Consider the following 20,443-nt stretch of genomic DNA (forward strand, 5'->3'; position numbering starts at 1 on the left):
ACTCTAGAGCTATTGGATCAAATTTGGCGGACCTTCCGTACGTTTATCGATATTCGACTGAAGACTTTTAAATTTCTGTTACGGAATTCTCAATATAACATGAAAAAAAGCTATATTGATATTACTACATAAAATGAAAAGCACCTCAAAGAATTCAAGCATAAAACCGTCTAACATTCAGGGCAGAGTGTTATTTAATAATTGGGAGACTAGAAAGTATAACTTTGGCCTTTTATTCTACAAGAAACAGCTTTCTTAAGATGCTAAATGATTCAGAAATACAGAAATTGTCCTCAATTCTGAATGGTGGAGATCGGGCGCAATTTACACTAGAGGACTATATGAGAACGATAGTGGACAGCTATCTTAAATCTGACAGCAATATTTCTACTGTTGCTGAAAATTTGAGCAGCAATAGTGAACTATGGAGCCGATACTACAATTCTATGAATCACATTAAGTATGGATCACCGTGGTCTTTTACAAAAGGGTTTATACTAGGCCAGTTCAGTGTTATACTTATTATGGTATTTGTCATAAAATATTTCTTCTTCACTGAATACCCCTCCGAGAATGAGACGTCACATCCATTGTCTGCAAGCTCCATGAATCTTAAGACAAGAATAGAAACCTCAACGGCCACTGGCTCTCAATTTCTGTCGACTATTCTAAAGAGAGATACATCAGGAAACTCAGAAACAGGGCTGCCATCAGAGGACAAAGAATTTGAGCGCTCACGCCAGATAAACAATATACTCGAAAAAACATACTATGATGTCGAAACACATGAGCCGGAATCATTGGACTGGTTCAATGTGTTAATTGCACAGGCAATCCAGCAGTTTCGGGAGGAGGCCTGGACAAAAAATAACATTCTGAACTCTCTCAATGATTTTATTGGCAAGAATTCGTTTAATGCACCAAATTACATTGATACAATAAATATTACAGAATTAGATATAGGTGAAAAATTCCCAATTTTTTCCAATTGCAAAATTAAATATGAAAAAAAGAAGCTAGAAGCCATAATAGATATCGAATTGAATGATAGAATTGCTCTCGGTGTCGACACGAGGCTCCTAATAAATTTTCCCAAGCCCGCAACTGCTGTTTTACCTATAAGTCTTACAGTTGCCGTAGTGAAATTTTGTAGTCGCTTGACAGTATCATTGACAAAGGCCAACGAATTTGTGCATACTAACAATTCCAACGGGACAAGTGAGAATGATGAAGAAACAGAAGAAGACGACAATGGTTACTTTTTAATATTTTCATTTTCTCCCGAATATGAGCTTAAATTTGATACTAAATCGTTGATCGGAGCAAAATCAAAGATAGAGAATATCCCCAAAATAGCAACTTTGATAGAGCATCAAATTAACAAGTGGTTCCTCGAAAGGTGTGTGGAACCAAGATTTCAATTTATCAAACTACCTAGTATTTGGCCCAGGAGCAGAAATACAAGAGAAGAAAAACCTTCTACTTCAGATGAAGAACCCAGTTTACCACATATATAAGATGAAGTTTGGTGAAACACCTATTTTCTTTCATTCTTGTAAATAAACACTCCCTGTCGTATCAATGGAGTAAACATCGAGGTCGCAAATAAGACCAAAGTTCCTTTCTAAATATCTACGTTCTGCATCAGCTATACCTTTATTGTCATAAGGTAACCAGATCCTCTTATAATTTTTATTGAAATCAGCCTTAGGAAACACAAACTCCGAAAGCTGATTCGTCTTTTCAACATGCTTACCAGAATAATTTGTTTTTGGTAGATCTGGGCATAATGGAACATATTTTATCCTCCTCATATATATTCTGGATATTTTAAAATGTGCTATTATAGTGAAGCCTGAAATAATGATCATACATGATGAGAGTTCATACCGATTTGAAAGTGCAAAGAGCCCCAAAAGGCAAAATTCCATAAAATAGACTCCGGCATATAACTGTAGCAATGATTGTGGATAAAGCTTCCCAAAGGTTTCCGATTTATTTTCTTTGTTGAACTGATATTCAAATAGATATTTGAAAGAAAAGTAAACCAGTATAAATGAAATACAACAGAGTGGTAATATCAAAGGGGATATCAAGCTATACACGATGCCAATACACCCAAAAACTGAAAATAAAGGATAGATTGACCCCCATTGAAATGTTAGTGAGTTGGAAAGTCGTTTAAAACGCTTATGTGGAGTGTATATGAATGGCTTGTAATAGAACAGCTCTAACAGCAATTCTTTGACTCTTATGAGGTTACCTCCCGAATATGCAAAACCTCTTATAAGAATAAATGAGCAAAAAAAGTTCGAGCTTTTCGGCAGCTCATGTGCCAGCAATGTAGGAATATATGTGGGATTATTAACTATTCTTTCAATGACAAATGAAATACCTGAAGAAACAGTAACAACTAAAAATAGCTGTACAAACAAGAAAACAAAGAACCAATTTTGTGTATCCTTCTCAATCTCTGCCCCAGTTCTGCAGCCTCTCAAGTAACTAAGCAATCGAAAGAAGTAAGGAGCACATTCAGTTAAAAATACTAATGTAATAACTGGGAAGACACTAGCTATCATATCACTTAATATCTCAGAATTTGATTCTAAAATGCTAGGTACAAGGAATTTGGTCACCAAATATGGTATCTGTGATATGGCACCAATTATAGCAACAGGTATAACCCAACCAACGATAATGAAAATGCTTATTGTTCCAGCCATAATTGACCTAAGGATCAATAGCATGGGTGCTGTGACAGTTAAATTAGACCACATGATATCACGAGGATTTGGTCCCACTAAAGATGATTTTAAACGTCCATTGTTTTTTCCCAAATAAAACTGCCCATAAATATGTGCTGTAATACTAGAATCAAAGCTAATAAAAGCCTTATTGTAGAAATATTTAGGAGATTGATAGTCCTTTTTGGATTGCAGTGTCAAAATATTTTTCCTTTCATTGAGCCTTTTTACGATAATTTGATATTTGTTCACGGTTTTTTCTAATGATAAGTATCTGTTTTTTAAGTAACTGCTACTACTTATTTTAATGAACGGAATATTTATGCCATATACTCTAACCCACTTCACAATGAAGCTAAAGGTGACGCGGTTTGTAATAGTTTTGAGGAAGAATATGTACTTGTTAATATAAAACCCTATCATATTTTTGTAGGCCTTCCAAATTTCAAACACATGATTTGTGGACAGTATATGCAGTGGCATAGTGAACCCATAGTCATAGAATTTTTGTGAAATGATTTCAAATACAATTTTTTCTAGTTTTTCTTCTAATTGTCTCATTTTACTCCACTGACTGTAAAACCTTTTGTATTCCCTTGGAATGAATGTCACATCATTGGCTTCTCCAATTAGTTTGAATTTTTCAGCCAAAACAGTTTTATGTCTGTCCACCTTCTCAAGGAATAGGACATTTTGGTATCTGGCTGCTTTAGTGATGTCATTAGATAAGTCAGCTATAAATCGAAGCTCTGACACTAACATGAGATGAAACCAACATATAACAAATACGCACAAAACTAAATGTATTATTAAATTTTTAGAGCTAATATTTGACATATTGAACTTATCCAGTGACTGTGACTTGGTTTGGGAGAAAAAATGTATTGGTAGTAGAATGGGAAGATTGAGCATTGATATTGTGAAAAAGAAAAAGATTAGAAATCTCAAAAACCTCATAAAAAGATATGCATCTAAACCCAATTTATCTTTATATTGGTCTATGTTTTGATCCCAAATATGAGATAGCCAGCAACCACGAAATCGTTTCGGACTTAGAATTCTGTTAGCTTGATATAAAGATTTTAGTTTTATTCTTAAAACTGAGAAGAGAATCAATTGGAATACGAAATAAACTAAAGAAACTAGTAGCCCATAAAGAAACCTTTGCCATGATATACCGGCATGTCTATGTGCGGAGCCATTTCTTGCACTTGCTAGTATTTTTCTGATGATGGTATTAGTGACATTTCCAGCCGTACTGGTGGAGTTAGAGTTTTCTTTTACTTTGAAAATTAGTAACGATGTTCCATTATTGATCTCTATTATGGAATTAAAATAGCTATTCAAACTATGAAGAAATTCAGATGACATCTGTAGTACACATTACATTTTTATAAATTGTGAAGGTTTCTCATAGTTTTAGTTGATAAAATTCCATGATAAAGTCAAAGCCTATGATGCTTTGTGTCACAAGGATATTTAAGTTATTTATTGACATCGCTCGAGAAAAAGTATTTCCTATTTATAAACTGGCTCAAAATGTCACACACAACTCGTAGTCTTGGTAATTGAAACCTGGCTCAGTGGCCGGTCAATCCTGGTTCACTTGATCAAACTGTCACCTTCATCTTTGGCCGGATGGCAGAGCTGTCATTACAAAAAAATTCAACGTAAAATCTTATCGAGCATCACTTTGTTGGTGCTTTATACATTTCAACTCTTATATATTAGGCTAAGACAATAACCGGCAACGAAGGTGTATTCATTATTCTTAAAGTGACAATATGTAAGTTTAATAATCTCGTCAAAATTCAAGAAAAATTTCAACTAAGCTGAAGAGAATAATGGAAGTGATCGTAGTTTACACATCTATGCTTACTGCTGATTTAGATAAAGGTACAAAATAGGTTATGATCAGAAAATCTGCGTTTGTGATCAGTTCAGTTACAAGTTGGTTGTCGTTTAAGTTGTTACGAATAATTAACGAAATTCTTTTTCCTGTGTACGCCGTTAAGATTAAATTATAATATTTCTTATATTTTACATATGCACTAATGAAGTTCGTTTATTTATCTGACAAGCCGCAAGATGGCATATAATTCATCTTCTACCACCCTTTTTTCCTTTTCCTTTTCCTTTTCCCATAGAAGACTTCATTTTTTTCATCGTTCTTTCTTGGTCAGTCTTACGATCACTCTGTGTCTTTTTATATGATCTTGGCATGCTTTCTAACTCCTCTTCTCTCTTTCTTTTTTTACTATTTGCGGTTTTCTTAGTCTTTGCTAAAGCACCAATAACTTTAGAATTCTTCTTTTCAGATTCAGTTTGGAACCATGTTCTTCTTGGTCTAGATTGAATCTCATCTTTGTATTTCAACATATTTTGACCTTTCTTCAATTGCATCTCTGCTCTTATAATTTCTTTTTCTTGCTTTTCTTCCACTAGAATGTCATCAACGGTGTCTATATTTTTTTCGACAACCTTATTTGTCTCTTCAACTTGATTCCAATCAACATTTCTACCAAGAGCTCTACCTGTATGACCATTCTTTGGTACTTTATTCGTGTCTTCAACACTTTTGATAGCATCTCTCACAATAGCTCTCTCTTGAGATGATTCTCCCACAAATGTGACTGAACGACCTTCTCTTCCGGCTCTTGCGGTACGACCAACTCTATGTAAATAAATTTCATAGGATTTTGGCATATCATAATTTATGACAATTTCAATTTTTGGAATATCTAAACCTCTTGAAGCTAAATCTGTACAGATTAAAACTGGAACATCTAAGCTTTTGAATTTATTGACAGAATCCAGACGTTGTTCTTGCGACAAGGAACCATGAAGTTCAGCAACTCCCATACCTAGCAAACCTAGTATAATTCTTAATCTATGTGCGACTTCTTTTCTTGAAACAAAAACAACAATTCTCTTTTGACCCGTACTATCCAACTTTCTGATTAAATTGTATAGTAGGGCAGGCTTCAAATGATCTCTTTTACGAATACGAACGAATTCTTGGACCAATCTATCTGCAGCTTGTTTTGGAGGGTCAATCATGATTCTGACTGGTTTTTTCAATGAAAGTGAGACAAGTTGTTTAATTTTGGAATTCATTGTAGCAGAAAATAATAAGTTTTGTCTTCTGGTAGGTAATAATGTCATAATTTCACTTAATTCATCTTGGAAACCTTCTTCTAACATTCTATCGGCTTCATCAAGAACTAAAATTTCTACTCTATCAACGCTGAAACTTGCGGAATTACGAACATGATCAATGAATCTACCTGGAGTAGCAATGACGATATCAGGTCTAGATTTCAAAATTTGTTCCTGCTGTCTTAAGTTCAAACCACCAACAGCCAAACCAAATGTTAGCCCATTTACGAAATGACCAATTTTCTTTGCAACATCGGAAATTTGGATAGCTAATTCACGAGTAGGCGTTAAGATAACAACTCTTGTCGAGGCCACTTTGGCAGGCTTGTAAAGTAAACGTTCAATAATTGGAATCATAAAGGCTGCAGTCTTACCAGAACCAGTGACGGCACCTGCCACGATATCTTTACCTAAAAGAGCAATTGGGATAGTTGCACTTTGAATTGGAGATGGTTTTGTGAAACCGAGACTACTCAAACCTTTCAAGACTGGACGTGATAAGTTTAGAGTGTTGAAAGTTGTATGAGTTTGTTTCTTAGCATCTTCTGCTTCTTCTTCTGGAGCAAAATATTCTGCAACAGCTTCTGCAGAATCAGTTTCTTTTTCTTCGTCTCCAGAAAGTTCTTCTTCTTCTGATTCTTCCTCTACAACTTCTTCCTTCTCTTCTTCATCTGAAGATTCATTTTTGTTTGCATCATTTTGTTCTGTAGCACCCATTCCGAAACCATCCATGGCTAATTCATCATCATCGTCCTCTTCTTCTTCTTCTTCTTCTTCTTCAGATTCAGAGGATTCAACATGTGCCATTTGGATAAGGCCACCTTTACGTCTGATGATCTTATCTAAATCAACGTCTTTTCTGATGTCTTCAGCATTTTCATCTTTCTTCTCATCACCAAGGAAATCCCAACCTTGGAAATTGGAACTGGTACCGAGGTCATCTCCATCTAAATTGAAGTTGAAGTTTTCATTCAAGTCTTCATGTGCTTTCTCTTCAATTTGCTTAGCTTTAGACTTCTTCTTCTTGGACTTCACAGGTATCTTTTCCACGGTTTCGTCGTCAGATACGTCTAATTCAGGAATATCTTCTTCTGAATCACTGATTGTTGGAACAAAATTCAAATAATCAATTTTCGAGCCCTGCTTTAACTTAGGTACCATCTCACACTTCAGTTACCAGACACCTAGAATTTGTATGTCTAAAAGTAATCAACCGTCTTAAGTACTGAAAAGCTCATCGCATCTCATCTCATTCTAAAATTTTTCAAAAAATTTCAGTGCTACAAAGAAAGAACAACGTATGAAGTGATGAGAAACCACACACTAAGATTATACGAAAGAGACTCAACGGCATTTGTGTCCATCAAAGCTCAATCCAGCCACTCTGAAATGGTCAGTCAATGTGCTTTGATGCCGCTTATGTATTGCTGGACATGGTTTCTGCGTTTTATCCCTTTCTCCTGGATGTCTGTTGTTGGAAAACCTCATTGCGACAGACACTTCTTCAAATGTAGCGAACGGTGCTGAATTCACTAGGCTTCTGGTTATGACACTCCAGGATTCAGCTTAGGGAAACAGTGATTTTCATGATATAGAGACACATCTAATTTTCCGTCAGTTGAAAGGGTGACAGGCATACAACGCACGATGCATATGAGCTGTTTGGCATCAGGAAAGGACAGACAGTGGAAACACGGAAAGAAGCAGCGCTAAATCTTGGAGAACCCACATGATGATATCCCACAATCCTACAGACTATTTACCAGAGCACACGGGCCACCCAAAGTGGTTTATGTGGTAATTTCATTTAACTGAATCAGTATGCTTGGTTGGACTCGTTCTAGATGATTAGTGCGATATAAAAACCACATAATAAAAATTAAACTCGTAAAGTACACTGAACATGCAATTGATACCAGAGCCAAATAACATGCAATCTCTAATCGACCAGGCTAACAGTGGCCATCGTTTTGGTGCCAATCCAGAAAAGAAGGAATATTGGAAACTTGACTGGTTTACTCCAGCAAAACAAGACTCCTTTAGTGCGAACTCTGAAACAAACGATACCGCTAACGAAACCAATAGAGAGACGTCACAAGAGAAATATAACTTCAAATACCAAACCTGGGTTAAAATTGACTCTGCTGAATCTATACCAAGTGAAGAAAATGACACCTTGCAGCCAATAGACCTTTCCATAATTGACCGAAATGAAGTCTCAGATGGTAACCAAGGTAACACAGATGGAAATAAGGATAGCCTCACAGTAGATGACATCAGAGGTGCTGTCGGGGGAAGTGAATCTATTCCTGGACTTTCCAGTGGTACAAATAATAACCATGATCTAACTGAACCGGCAGCCGAAGAGACTCAAACTGTAGTTAACACCGAGCAAGCCGCTGAACAACAAACATCCACTGCAAAAGATGTACCAGCGGATCTTGTAAGTCAAACTACCACTGAAAATATCTTAGATACACCTTCTCCTACAACATTTACAGCTGATACTGGCACACTAACTACAAATACTGAACAACTAAGTGCAGTTGAAACTACAGACAATATTCAAACTACAAGTACAGACGAAGTTTTAACGACAGATTTACCTGAAAAGGAACCAGCAGAGGGTAATGATCCTTCCAATGAGACACATGACAAAGAAGGTGACACAAATATGGAGCTTTGAAATTGTATTTCTTTTCAATATATGACCTATATATAACCTGTATATGTACTAATCACAAACTTCGATATCGTTACTATTGTTATTATTATCATTCTGGTTATTTTTCAAAATAAGGGTGGCGATACCATCTCTTGCCTTTGAGACTGCACTTTCAATATCATGTTCTCTTTCTTTACGTTTTTCCATTCGATCTTGAGCATTCAAACTATTGAATTCACTCATTAATGAGGTCCATTCTCTTGTATCACCTGAACCGCTCATGACCAGAATAATTGTTCCTGAGGGCGCTTCCTCATATACTCTTTTCAAATTTTCATTAAATTGGCTCATTATAACGTTGCTTTCAGGTAGCTTCTCTTGAACTAAACTTTTTGTTGATCTCTTCGAATAATCTCTTGAAAATTCCAAATCTCTTAGTCTTCCCACCAGGAGATCAAATTTGTTGATGTTTTTGACCAGTTCACCCATTAGCTCATCATCACTGGTGCAATGCATTGTATAATCGAATTTGTCATGAATATTATTATGATAACTACTTTGTCTCGAAACCGAATCACTCAAAACCAACGATTTCTTCCTTGCCATTTTACCTATTCTTAAAAAGAAATTCTCAGTGTTAATTGACATTCCAAAAGCTAAACCTTTATCGAGTTTCTGTTTAGTCAGTGAGATGCACGTTTTGGCATCCTCTATAGAATTATGTCCATTGATCTTGTCAATTTGAATGCTGGAATTCAGATATTCTGATGCTAAGTACTTTAATGACGGTCTGAAAGGAGGGCCTGCTTTGTGATGAAAAATTAACGCTGTATCAACAATTCTTGGATGCCTTATTTTTAAGATGTTTAGATCACTTTGTAGAGAATGGCCAATTAAAATATCACTTGAGCTTATTAAATCTAAAATATCACTCTGAACTTCATCAAAAGTCGTCGTTATAGGATCTAAAAGTTCAGCTGTAATACCACTATATTGGGTCAAATAATCTATTATTGGAACTCCTGGTTTTACTAACTTGTCGTAGAGAACATTCAATTCATAGTCTATGACAGAGGCTCTAGTTAGAACCAAACCATTGTCGGACATACACATTTCACAATCAATCGCAAATATACGGGGAGTATTGTTTCCCAAGTTTCTTGTATTTTTCCATTTAGGATCGTCAGCATTCTTAGATAACAGATAATTATAACTCTCAGAAAGTCCTGGTGTATCAATATGAATTGGATAGTCATTTTCTGCCAATGTTCCTATGTCACAAATTAGATCTCCTATGGTTATCTTTTTTCTTTGTAATTCCTCGAAACGTTTTTTCTTTTCATTTTTGGACAGACCAACGTTAACGAATGAAGTATATGCAGAAAACAACGATAGTCTTGATCCCGGGGACATAATAGGAAGATTCTGGAATGGAGGAATATTGGAAATACCAATTCCAGTCTCATTGGTGGGAAAAATGTTGATTGTCTTGTCATTTAATAGTTTTTCTTTGTTCTCAGAAAATTTTGTGCCTAAATCCAACTTGTAATCTTCAGGTTGTAACCCAGGAACAAATAGCACAATTAATTTCTGAAAAGATTGTCTGTTTTCTATATGGAGCCATTTTGGTGAATTATTAGTACCGCCCAGGAGAAAGAGTGATAAGTCTCTCAAATCTTTCACTGATAATTTGTCCTTAACATATTTTTGGAAGACTTTCAATTTGAGAGGTTTGTTCAATGCTGTAATTTTCTTCTTCTTTTTCAAGATCTTGCCAGAGACACTGTTTTGCCTAGATTGGCTTGAACTCGAAATCGAAGGTGGAATTGAAGCGACACTGGATCTTCTTCTTTTCGATTTAGTGCTCTGAGAAATGACATCCAAAATTCTAGACTTCGATTCTTTGGTTTCGCTGATGCTCAACTTAGCAACGCGTGTGTACATACATCCACCGTTATTTACCACAGAATCCTCAGAAACTCTATCTCTATCCAAATCTGAAAATGTAGTAGGCTCATAATCCAGCTTCTTAGTAGGTGACACGTTCGGTGAAGTTGATCTTGGCGATAATGTGTTGGCCATAGCAGTATGTTATATTGGGATATCCTATATTTCAGGTTTCTTTGTTATCTTTTAATTGTTAGCAGCTGAGTCAGCAGAAATACTAGTCGGAGAGTAACAGTTTAGCAAAAATGTACCACGTTGGAAGATTTATAGTATTAAGCTAGCCAAATTATATCTATATGTATAAAGTTCTGGTACAGTTATAGGTGCTTTACCTTTTACAAAGTTCAAGCATTGCACAGAAAATTTTTTTTATATTTTTACAAAATCTAATATTAAGCAACGCCTTGAATGAGAAGAGCATCGTAAATTTGAAGGAAGTTATCATTTGTGCTCTAACAGAAGCAATACTGTTTCGGAATGGATAGCATGCTGATACTTACGATGAATCCACTCATTTTAACTGAAAATTATGGTTTGCAAAACTTCAGGGTACAAACGATTGTAGGCTTATAATTCATTATATATGTACCTAAATCTTGGTCTTTCCCTCATGTATCATCCTTCTGATATCGGTACTACTCATCTTCTCACCCCAGCCATCTGTTTCTTCGCCCCCAAGCACATTTACGATATGTATTTCTAGCTCTTTCATACCTTTCTCTTTCCTGGTTTTGTTAACAAGTTCCCCGCCTTGGATAGTCTCTCTGCTCACTACAAGTGCTTCTATTTCTGGTACCGTTCCAGTAGGTCCACATATGTCTCTTAAAGGTATAATTTCTACTCTCAACTCTGGCTTGAAAGCATTAACAAAATGAATGACACTGGCACGTCTCTTCTCAAAAGATTGAAGCTCGTCCTTGTACCTCTTCTTAACCAAAAGTTCTTCTGCTGTTAAGCCTACAATCAATCTGGAACTGGTAAGGAAAGATGCCATGGACAGTAGAATCTTGTGACCGTCATGAATGTGATCAAATGTCCCTCCCAGGGCCGTGACCTTATAAGAATTATGATCATTACTGTATGCAGAGCCCGGCTGAGATGGACTACTCTGTCCTATGGGTAGTACTATCTTATGAAAAGTCCTATAATCGTATCGCTCGTGGCGAAGCATCTCTTCACTTGATGCAAAACAGTAATCCCAATGCAATATGTCCCTATTGAAACCTTGCAATAAAACACTTAGCGGTAGCAAAGGAAAACTCCTCTCAATTAAGACACTTCTAATTAGACTGTAAAGTTCTCCTAGAACATCATCTAAATGGTAAGAAGATGTGATTGTATCCACAACAACAACATCTAAACGTGACAAATTAGTCAATCCTTCATCAATTTTCCCCAGACAACCAGCTATAACATCTTTAAATCTCTCAAATGACAAATGGAACAAGTCCTCCACAACAACAGCCGCAATAACCATCTTGACCTTACATTTGCTGTGGTTCGAGCTGCCGGACCATCATTATCCTCTTTGTTCCTTAATATGAAATTACTAGAAAAAAAAAATTAGAATTAAAATAATAGGTGATACTCATCGCTTGAAGAAAAGAGCTAAGAGTAGACAGAGAGTCTTTCAAAGAGCTAAAATGAAGAGTGAAGAGTACAGCGAAGAGGTGCAAAGAAAAAACTGGGAAGAGATCAGGGTTAATACGAGGAAAGTGCTGAAAAACCTGGGTAAAGAGCCTCTACTAGTTTCATATGCCAATATTTTTGAAGCTAACATAGTGATAGGTGAACCTATTCTAGCCACAGAAATCTATGAAAGTATGAGCATCAGTAATATTAAAGATCTCTCACCACTTTTAAAGCTGCTAGATGTAGATTTACCAGATGTTGCTAAGGAAGTCACAAGACAAATCATCATTTCATTTATAGATGACATTAAAAATCAGCGAGAAAAGCAGTGTCTCCTTTACACAACTGCTTTATCATCCTTCCTCTCATATGGTATCATTCATGAGCTTATTATTCTACAGCTTGTACATGTCCTGCTTTCAGAGAAAACTAGTACGCATAAAGAGTTCAATATAAATGTGCTTATTAATCTTCTCCTTAAATCAGGCAAGGCATTGCAGAGGGTAAGTAAAATACCGCATGACTCAATATTTGAGGACTTGAGATCAATGTTGCAGAGCGGCCAAGTGCCCGTCAGCTTAACAGCAAAACTAGAAATCCTTTTCGATTTAAGAAGGAAGAACTACAAGATGTACGACGAGGAGGCTTTAGTTGATCTACCACCCTTTGTTCCTGGAGAATCAGATAATGAAGTCGTCTTTTTGCTGGACGATGATTCCTTGAAATCGCCTATATTAAATGATTCATTTCGTCAAGTCGAGAACTATGAGACGTTGCAGAAACAATTTATTTTGCTCAAGGAAAAGGTTCAGACCAGACTCTCTTCTCTATCTGTCCCTCAAAGCTCTCAAAGTGTAACAGTTGTACATGATATGACACAAGCTAAGGACGTAGAGTTCAAGAAAAAGATCTACCTAATTATGAAGAGCTCTTTATCTGGTGATGAAGCTGCCCATAAAATATTGAAGTTGCGTATACCTGATGATGAGAAACATAAAATTGTCGATATACTCGTGAACTCAGAATTACAAGAACGGACATTTTCAAAATTTTATGCTATCTTGGCTGAGAGATTGTGCTCAAATCATCGCTCATGGGCCTCTGCTTTTGAAGTAATATTCGCTAAATTTTATCTTGAAATGATTGATACCATTGAGCCAGCAAAATTAAGAATTATGGGAAAATTTTGGGCATCTCTTTTGAGTGCTGATTTTTTGGGGTTGGAAATTTTAAAAATTATCAAACTGACTGAAAATGAAACAACACCACCAATTAGAATTTTTATCAAATTTTTATTCCAGGAGCTGGTGTTGAAGTTAGGATTGAAGGAACTCAAAGATAGAATAAATGAACCCTTTGTTAAACCTTCGTTACTTGGCCTTTTCCCAGAGGAGGATCTTGAAAATATGAGATATGCTATCAATTTCTTCACTGCAATTAACCTCGGTGTATTGACAGACGATATGAGAAAGAAATTGACTATCATTGAGTTAGATCAGGAAGTTAGCCAACAAGCTACTGAAGAAGAACTCCCCGAGGAAACTGAAAGTCCAGCGAAGATTCAAGAGCAAGAAGTTAGAAACGAAAGGCCGTCCAGATATGGGCCCCACAGGACATCCCCACGTCCTGGCCGTAGAAGATCGATTACTCCTCCCAGAAGAAGGAACCATGCAAGAAATCGTGCGAGAACACCTCCTAGGCAGGGAAACGCTAAAAGAAGTAGATACAAGAACTAGAATATTGAATTTGGTTTCTGAAGACTATGGGTATTTAAGAATAATCAAATAGTACATAAGTAATATAGTTCCTTCAGCTTGTATAGTTCAATATAAAAGTTGACATAAACCAAAGGAAAATTTATTAAAAAGAAAGATATCACCTGGCGAAACCAGTAATGATATTAACAGACGAATTAAAAAGCATAAAAATTGGATAATATTCTGGAAAAAAAATCTTAAATCTCTAAATAGGGATCAATGGATTTAGTTGGCAATAACGACATATAAACAAGTCTCTTTTTAGTCATAGAGTATAACAAAGATTGATTCAAAATAAAAGTTAATTTATTTATTCATCAGATAAAATACCAAACCATTTTTCAACACCATATGAGCCATCAGCCTTCCATAAGTCATTGAAAGCAGTGAACAAGTATGTGTCATCACCACAACTTTCAGTGATTGCAGCGATGGCAGCCTTTTGGTTAGCCTTAGATGGAACAGCAACACCGTAGGTTTCACCTTGTGAAGGCCAACCAGATTCAGTAATAACGACCTTCTTGCTGCCGTCACAAGCGGACCAGACTCTTTCAATTTGGTTTAATAACCAAGAACCAGCATCTTCAGCGACAGTGTTGTAGTCGAAGTAAGCGTGAGCATTGACAGCCATATAGTCGGAGTAGTCACATAAGACTGGGTTGTTTAAAACAGCAGTGAATGTTTCAACAGAGACAACTGGACCAGTGTAACCAGCAGCAGTTAAAGCAGTTCTACCAGTTTCAATGTAAGATTCGACTTGGTCGGTGGTAGCTTCACCACCGTTGACTAATTCGTTACCGATGGAAACGGTGACAACATCATCCCAAGAACCATATGAGGCAATGGCATCAGCAATAGTTTGGACACCGCTTTCAATAGCGTTCATGTAATAGACACCTAAGAAAAGTTTTTGGTCATCAGACTTAGCCTGTAAGACATTAGCGACTTGATCACAGTCGACACCGTATAATCTGATGTTTGGGTAAGCAGTTAATTCAGCAAAATCGTCAGCAACTTCAGAGGTAGATTTACAAGTACCGTCAGCGTTGTATGGAGAGTAAGTGATACCTTTAACAGCAGAGTCAGAGGAAGAATCGGTAGCAGCGGAAGAGCTAGAAGTGGCAACTTCTTCAGTGGAAGAAGTAGCAGCGTTGTCAGTTTCGACAGCAGTGGCGGAAGCTTCAGCGGTGGTGACGGCTGCAGCTTCTGGAGCAGCAGCAGCTTGAGTTTCTTGTTTGTCAGAAGCTCCGACAACAGTAGTGGCATAAACAACAACAGTGTTGTGAGCAGTAACAGTGGAAGTGACAACAGCAACGTCACGCTTTTCCTTGTGTTCGTGGTTGGCTGGGGCAGCAACGGCAGCTCCTAATAAGGAAGCAGTGGTCAATAAGTTTTCTAAACGCATGATTTAAATGAGTGATCTATAGCAGAAGCAATACTTTTAGTCAATAAGAAAAAAAAGGAATGAATGATAGTTAGTCTTTTTTTCTTTTCAAAACAGTAAAGAGAGGATTTCGAGTTGGTCAAGTTATTGCCTTTCTACTAGTATCTTAGTCTTTCTCTTTGATAACAAAACTTAGGTTAACAAGTTTTCAAATGTTATATATAAGGAATTCGAATATTCTCCAGTTTGGATTACACCACCAAATCACAGAAAAACAACCATCAACGTCCAAAACAAGTAAGAAGCAAATCGATATCAGTAGTTGTTTTGACTGGAAGACCTCACACTGCGTGCATTTCACAGAAAACACGACATGTTACCTGCCGAGAAATTAGCGTAGCCTCAAGATTTTCTCGAGGTGTCACGTCAAAAGTTCCCCCAGAGTGCTCGACGCAGAAAAAGCGAAAAAAAAGTTTTTTTCGTTCCTTCGAGGTAAAAAATAAATGATGAAAATTTTGCATTTTCATGAAGACAGAAGCAGTAAAGAGGCGGGATGATTTTGTCAGTATCCTACACTAGAGGTTCTGCCTAGAGAATACTGGGCCTGGTCGTGGCAAAACGCGAGAAAGGTTCCGCGGTGGTAGTCGCTCCTACGAAGAAATGGTAGTAGTTTTTGATGGGAAATGCTGTGGGCTTACATTCAATCACTACTCCAATTTGGGCAAAGTTATCATATTGCTCAGAAGGAACTCGGTTGATGAGGTCCTTTTAAACGGCAGACTGTTTGGTTGTATGAGGAGGGCCCGACGTTGTAGAAGTAGCTTTTAACTGATAAAATCACTCGCAGTAAGCCTTTTGTAGGTTTCTCTGTAGTTGCTGCACGAAAAAAATGCTAAGAAAGCATGAGAGGTTTCTAAGTTTTTCCAATTACGTACTGTCTGTCATCAAAAACCTTGCGAATCGTTTCTTTTTTATCAAATATTACGGAGTTGTAAAGGTCAACTCAGCTTTGGTCAAACTGAGATAGAACCTTCCATTGTTTGATGGAGAAAATTATATAGATCTCTTACCGAAATTGGCTAAACCATTAAGGCCCTTTACCCCATTTGGTATAGGGAGTTAAATAGGCGTACCAATCATGTATCAGGAGAGTGCAGAAAGATTTCATATGAGCAATCAGTAGATCTTAAACTATAGGTATCTATTGTCAAGAGTGCTTCGACAATGGCAGCCAAAAACCTATATGCATGTTCTTAAATCTGTAAAACTACCACCATAAATATTCTTTCAATAAGCATACGTGTGGCCGCGTGATTTGGTGTCTGCCTGTTAAACTGTTTCTTTATTTGCTTGCGGCCGAGACAGATGAGGAGAAACCATACATACAAAAGTCATCAAACAGCTGTCAAGAAGCCGAAGAGAAGAGATATACGCTGTCGCAACTTCAGCAGCATTGACATATTCGACTTCACTCCATATTTAGCAAATATGGGTGTTCCTAATCAGGCGCTCCTCCAGATATTGTATTTCATTCTGAGAAACTGCATTTTCTAATCTACGCAAACGTCGATAAACACTCGAGTAAATAACTCAGTGTAAATGCTACATAATGAGGGGAACTAACCTTCCAGTTATTCATCGTTTCAGTTTCTGCCGTATTTTCTTTTCACTGTGAGAGACTGATCTTATCCCTGATTTATTTCGTTCAATGACAAAATTACAATGCCAAGAACCTTCTAACGCCAAGAGAATTACACAACAACTGTATAAACCTTGTTTCTCCACACTCAGTAGTTTACTATACAGAATTCCGAGAACGAAATTCTTTATTCTTGTGCATGATTTCTTTTCATGTGTAGCATTAGCAGGAACGCTAATTCATTTAAGATAATAGTGTTAATGCAGCCTTCTCATACTAAAGTCCTTTTCGGCTTTAAAAGTACATATGAAATCGCGCGTTCATACTATGTTTATGCCATCCTAGCACTCTGTTGTCATGTCTTCATGTGCTACTGCATCTCTTACAGCCTAATCGTGCACGAACTATCGAAATCCCCAGCATTTCCTGCCAAGCCTTCTCTGATTTTATTTCGCGCTCAACTCAGCCACTATCCATTTTTCTTCGAGATTTGTGTCGAGGCCTCCATACTTTCGAGCTTGTGTTTTTCTTGGCGTTTTGATCATATTTCTTAATTTGGTAAGATTGTTTCCAAAATGGGATATACATTTCCTTTTTCCATCTAAGAGAGATAGAAATTTTTTACTTGGCAAAGAATAGATTATGACGGCGCAGAAAAAGGCATTATGTAATTTGACAGTGTCATTTGAAGTGTACCATACTATATAAACCTCGTTGTTTTTTTGTTCAAATTTACAAGTTGTACTTATGATTGGGTATATCTGGGACTAAAAAATAAATATCTTGTAATGCTATTCCAAAAGTCATTACTCACTACTGCTGCGTCAGCTCTGTTCGCCGCTAAAGCTGTCATTGCCGATGACTTACCTACAATCGAAATTGTTAACAACAAGTTTTTTTATTCCACTAACGGTTCGCAATTCTACATCAAAGGTATTGCATACCAAGCAAGCACAGTAAATTCTACTTCTGGTTCTACAATTAATGATCCTTTGGCGGATTACACAACATGTTCAAGAGATATTCCATATTTACAAGCCCTAGACACAAATGTTATTCGTGTGTACGCATTGAACACTTCCTTAGATCACACCGAATGTATGGAAGCTTTGAATGATGCTGGTATTTACGTTATTGCTGATTTATCTTCTCCATCTGAATCCATTAATAGAGATGACCCTACATGGACTTTAGAACTATTCCAACGCTACAAAGATGTTGTTGATGTTATGGCTAACTATACAAACGTTTTAGGTTTTTTTGCAGGTAACGAAGTCTCGAATGATTATGAAACAGCAGATGCCTCTGCTTTCGTAAAAGCTGCTATTAGAGACACGAAACAATACATCTCTGATCAAGGTTATAGAAGCATCCCAGTTGGTTATTCATCAAATGATGATTCAAAGACAAGAGTTGCTATGGCAGATTATTTCGATTGTGGTGATTCCTCCGACAGAGCAGATTTCTATGGTATAAATATGTATGAATGGTGCGGTAACTCAACTTATTCATCATCAGGTTATGAAGCAAGAACCAAAGAGTTTGCTAATTTGACAATACCAGTTTTCTTCTCAGAATATGGTTGTAACGCCGTCACACCAAGACTATTTACTGAAGTTCAAGCATTATACGGTGAGAACATGACTGATGTCTGGTCCGGTGGTATCGTCTACATGTATTTCGAAGAAACTAACAACTATGGTCTAGTTTCCATTAGTGACGATGAAGTTAAGACTCTAGATGATTACAACAATTACTCCAAGCAAATTCATTCCATTTTTCCAACTTCCGCTTCTACTGCATCAATGACCAGCTCATCTGCTACTTTAGCTTGTCCAGCAACTAGTAAATACTGGGAAGTTGCCACTAATTTACCACCTACCCCAGATGAAGATTTATGTGAATGTATGAATGCGGCTTCTAGTTGTGTCGTATCAAGCGATGTTGACTCTGATGACTATTCTGATTTATTTTCATATGTTTGCGCTGAAGTCAGCTGTGATGGTATCTCTGCTAATGGTACTACTGGTGAATATGGTGCATACTCTTTCTGCTCCTCTGAACAACAATTAAATTTTGTACTAAATCTATATTATGAAGCCGAGGGTGCGGACTCCTCTGCATGTGACTGGGATGGTTCTGCCACTTTACAAACAGCTACCACCCAAGCTGGCTGTTCGGCTGCTTTGAAAGAAATTGGTAGTATTGGTACTAAGAGTGCTTCAGACTCTGCTGTCTATACTGGCGCAAGTGGATCCGGCAGTACCACTGCAACCAAGAAAACTGGATCTAGTTCTAAATCTTCTTCAACAAGCTCTTCCAGTGCTAGTTCTACCGAATCCTCTAGTGCTGGCAGCATCAATGCGAAAGTGAATTTAGGGCAAGTTCTTTTAACATCTTTTGCTACGCTATCAGTTCTAGCTGGTGTTAGCTTCGCATTATGTTAAATGTAATAATATACGTATATAGAGATATATATTTCAAGGTAGGCTGTTTAATATTGGTAGAATTGTTGAAAGAAAGGTTTGAGTGACTTCTATTAAGAATAAATGTACAAGGCTTTGCTGATATATAATTTCGATTATGAATTAGTTATCATGAAAATTTCATTGAGGGCTTTTGCGTCCATGGTAGCAGCTCTTTTCTGTTTGATCCATCTGGAGCGAACCGACAATCTCGTAGTTACAGCTTCCGGCATAACGGCTGCCGTTTCACTCGCCTCTAATGACCTGGACTCCTTTTTGTGTTTCTTTTCTTTCTTGTGGTTTTTGGAGGTATGTTCACCTTTCGACTTCTTCTTCTTCTCTTTGTTGGAATCATTAGCATGTCTTGATTTCTTCGATTTATGCTTTTTGGTATCGTCTTTGTCTTCAGATTTTTTATGCTTTTTATGTTTCTTAGAATTTTCTTTATCATTCTTATCACTCCTACTTCTCTTTTTCGAAGATTTGGTATTAGAATAACTTTTTAAAGCCTTAGTTTTTGGGTCCCATGTACTGGCTAAGATATCAGCTTTCACAAAGTGAATGCCCCACCTCCCATGTAATATTTTCTCTTTTCTTTGAATCTCTAATTCTGCATCAATTTTGCTTTCATTACCATTTAATTTACCTAGAATCCTTTGAAATACGTCTAATCCTGTTGAATCCTCCGAATCAAAGACATCATCCTTATTACGCTTCTTGATCTTAGCACCTAAACCCGTGTTATCATCTTTGATGGAAACTTTTATATGTGAAACCATGGAGTCAAAAGGTTGATGCCCCAGGCCCATACCTGGTTTCCAACCAAATTTGGTCAAATGTTTATGACCAAATCTTGAAGTGTCATTACTCCAGTTCGTATTTCTAGGGTCTAATCCAAACCTCTGTTTGGTTCTGGTGGCAGCTAACCCCATCGATGTGTGTCTGTGTTTGCTTTACTTTGATTGCCCTATGAAGGTGAATTACGCTCATCGCAAATTTTTTTTTCATTACGTTAACGAAGAGGTTTTATGCAGGAAAATATTTAGATGCT

At 37.0% G+C, this 20,443-nt stretch overlaps 10 protein-coding genes across 10 annotated transcripts; 4 read left to right on the forward strand and 6 right to left on the reverse strand.

Moving 5' to 3' along the window:
- Positions 1-260: 260 nt before the first annotated feature.
- Positions 261-1,517, forward strand: MMM1 (ERMES complex subunit MMM1; the record flags this gene model as incomplete). Its single annotated transcript, XM_003956722.1, has 1 exon — positions 261-1,517. The coding sequence occupies one exon, from the start codon at positions 261-263 to the stop codon at positions 1,515-1,517; it is 1,257 nt and encodes a 418-aa protein (XP_003956771.1).
- A 30-nt stretch (positions 1,518-1,547) lies between these two features.
- Positions 1,548-4,115, reverse strand: SPO75 (Spo75p; the record flags this gene model as incomplete). Its single annotated transcript, XM_003956723.1, has 1 exon — positions 1,548-4,115. One exon carries the CDS (start codon positions 4,113-4,115, stop codon positions 1,548-1,550), a length of 2,568 nt encoding a protein of 855 aa, XP_003956772.1.
- Positions 4,116-4,844: 729 nt separating this feature from the next.
- DRS1 (putative ATP-dependent RNA helicase) lies at positions 4,845-7,064 on the reverse strand (the record flags this gene model as incomplete). Its single annotated transcript, XM_003956724.1, has 1 exon — positions 4,845-7,064. One exon carries the CDS (start codon positions 7,062-7,064, stop codon positions 4,845-4,847), a length of 2,220 nt encoding a protein of 739 aa, XP_003956773.1.
- Positions 7,065-7,833: 769 nt separating this feature from the next.
- Positions 7,834-8,589, forward strand: RTT102 (Rtt102p; the record flags this gene model as incomplete). Its single annotated transcript, XM_003956725.1, has 1 exon — positions 7,834-8,589. The coding sequence occupies one exon, from the start codon at positions 7,834-7,836 to the stop codon at positions 8,587-8,589; it is 756 nt and encodes a 251-aa protein (XP_003956774.1).
- A 48-nt stretch (positions 8,590-8,637) lies between these two features.
- RNH70 (Rnh70p) lies at positions 8,638-10,650 on the reverse strand (the record flags this gene model as incomplete). Its single annotated transcript, XM_003956726.1, has 1 exon — positions 8,638-10,650. The coding sequence occupies one exon, from the start codon at positions 10,648-10,650 to the stop codon at positions 8,638-8,640; it is 2,013 nt and encodes a 670-aa protein (XP_003956775.1).
- Positions 10,651-11,104: 454 nt separating this feature from the next.
- Positions 11,105-11,992, reverse strand: CAB4 (putative pantetheine-phosphate adenylyltransferase; the record flags this gene model as incomplete). Its single annotated transcript, XM_003956727.1, has 1 exon — positions 11,105-11,992. The coding sequence occupies one exon, from the start codon at positions 11,990-11,992 to the stop codon at positions 11,105-11,107; it is 888 nt and encodes a 295-aa protein (XP_003956776.1).
- Positions 11,993-12,158: 166 nt separating this feature from the next.
- Positions 12,159-13,883, forward strand: CWC22 (U2-type spliceosomal complex subunit CWC22; the record flags this gene model as incomplete). The annotated part of the gene is made up of 1 exon (XM_003956728.1): positions 12,159-13,883. One exon carries the CDS (start codon positions 12,159-12,161, stop codon positions 13,881-13,883), a length of 1,725 nt encoding a protein of 574 aa, XP_003956777.1.
- A 331-nt stretch (positions 13,884-14,214) lies between these two features.
- On the reverse strand, positions 14,215-15,309 carry SCW4 (putative family 17 glucosidase; the record flags this gene model as incomplete). Its single annotated transcript, XM_003956729.1, has 1 exon — positions 14,215-15,309. The coding sequence occupies one exon, from the start codon at positions 15,307-15,309 to the stop codon at positions 14,215-14,217; it is 1,095 nt and encodes a 364-aa protein (XP_003956778.1).
- A 2,406-nt stretch (positions 15,310-17,715) lies between these two features.
- Positions 17,716-19,374, forward strand: KAFR0C06480 (uncharacterized protein; the record flags this gene model as incomplete). Its single annotated transcript, XM_003956730.1, has 1 exon — positions 17,716-19,374. The coding sequence occupies one exon, from the start codon at positions 17,716-17,718 to the stop codon at positions 19,372-19,374; it is 1,659 nt and encodes a 552-aa protein (XP_003956779.1).
- Positions 19,375-19,508: 134 nt separating this feature from the next.
- On the reverse strand, positions 19,509-20,324 carry PXR1 (telomerase inhibitor; the record flags this gene model as incomplete). Its single annotated transcript, XM_003956731.1, has 1 exon — positions 19,509-20,324. The coding sequence occupies one exon, from the start codon at positions 20,322-20,324 to the stop codon at positions 19,509-19,511; it is 816 nt and encodes a 271-aa protein (XP_003956780.1).
- Between the last annotated feature and the right edge of the window lie 119 nt (positions 20,325-20,443).

Source organism: Kazachstania africana, chromosome 3 (genome assembly GCF_000304475.1).
Source record: "Kazachstania africana CBS 2517 chromosome 3, complete genome".
NCBI classification, from domain to species: domain Eukaryota; kingdom Fungi; phylum Ascomycota; class Saccharomycetes; order Saccharomycetales; family Saccharomycetaceae; genus Kazachstania; species Kazachstania africana.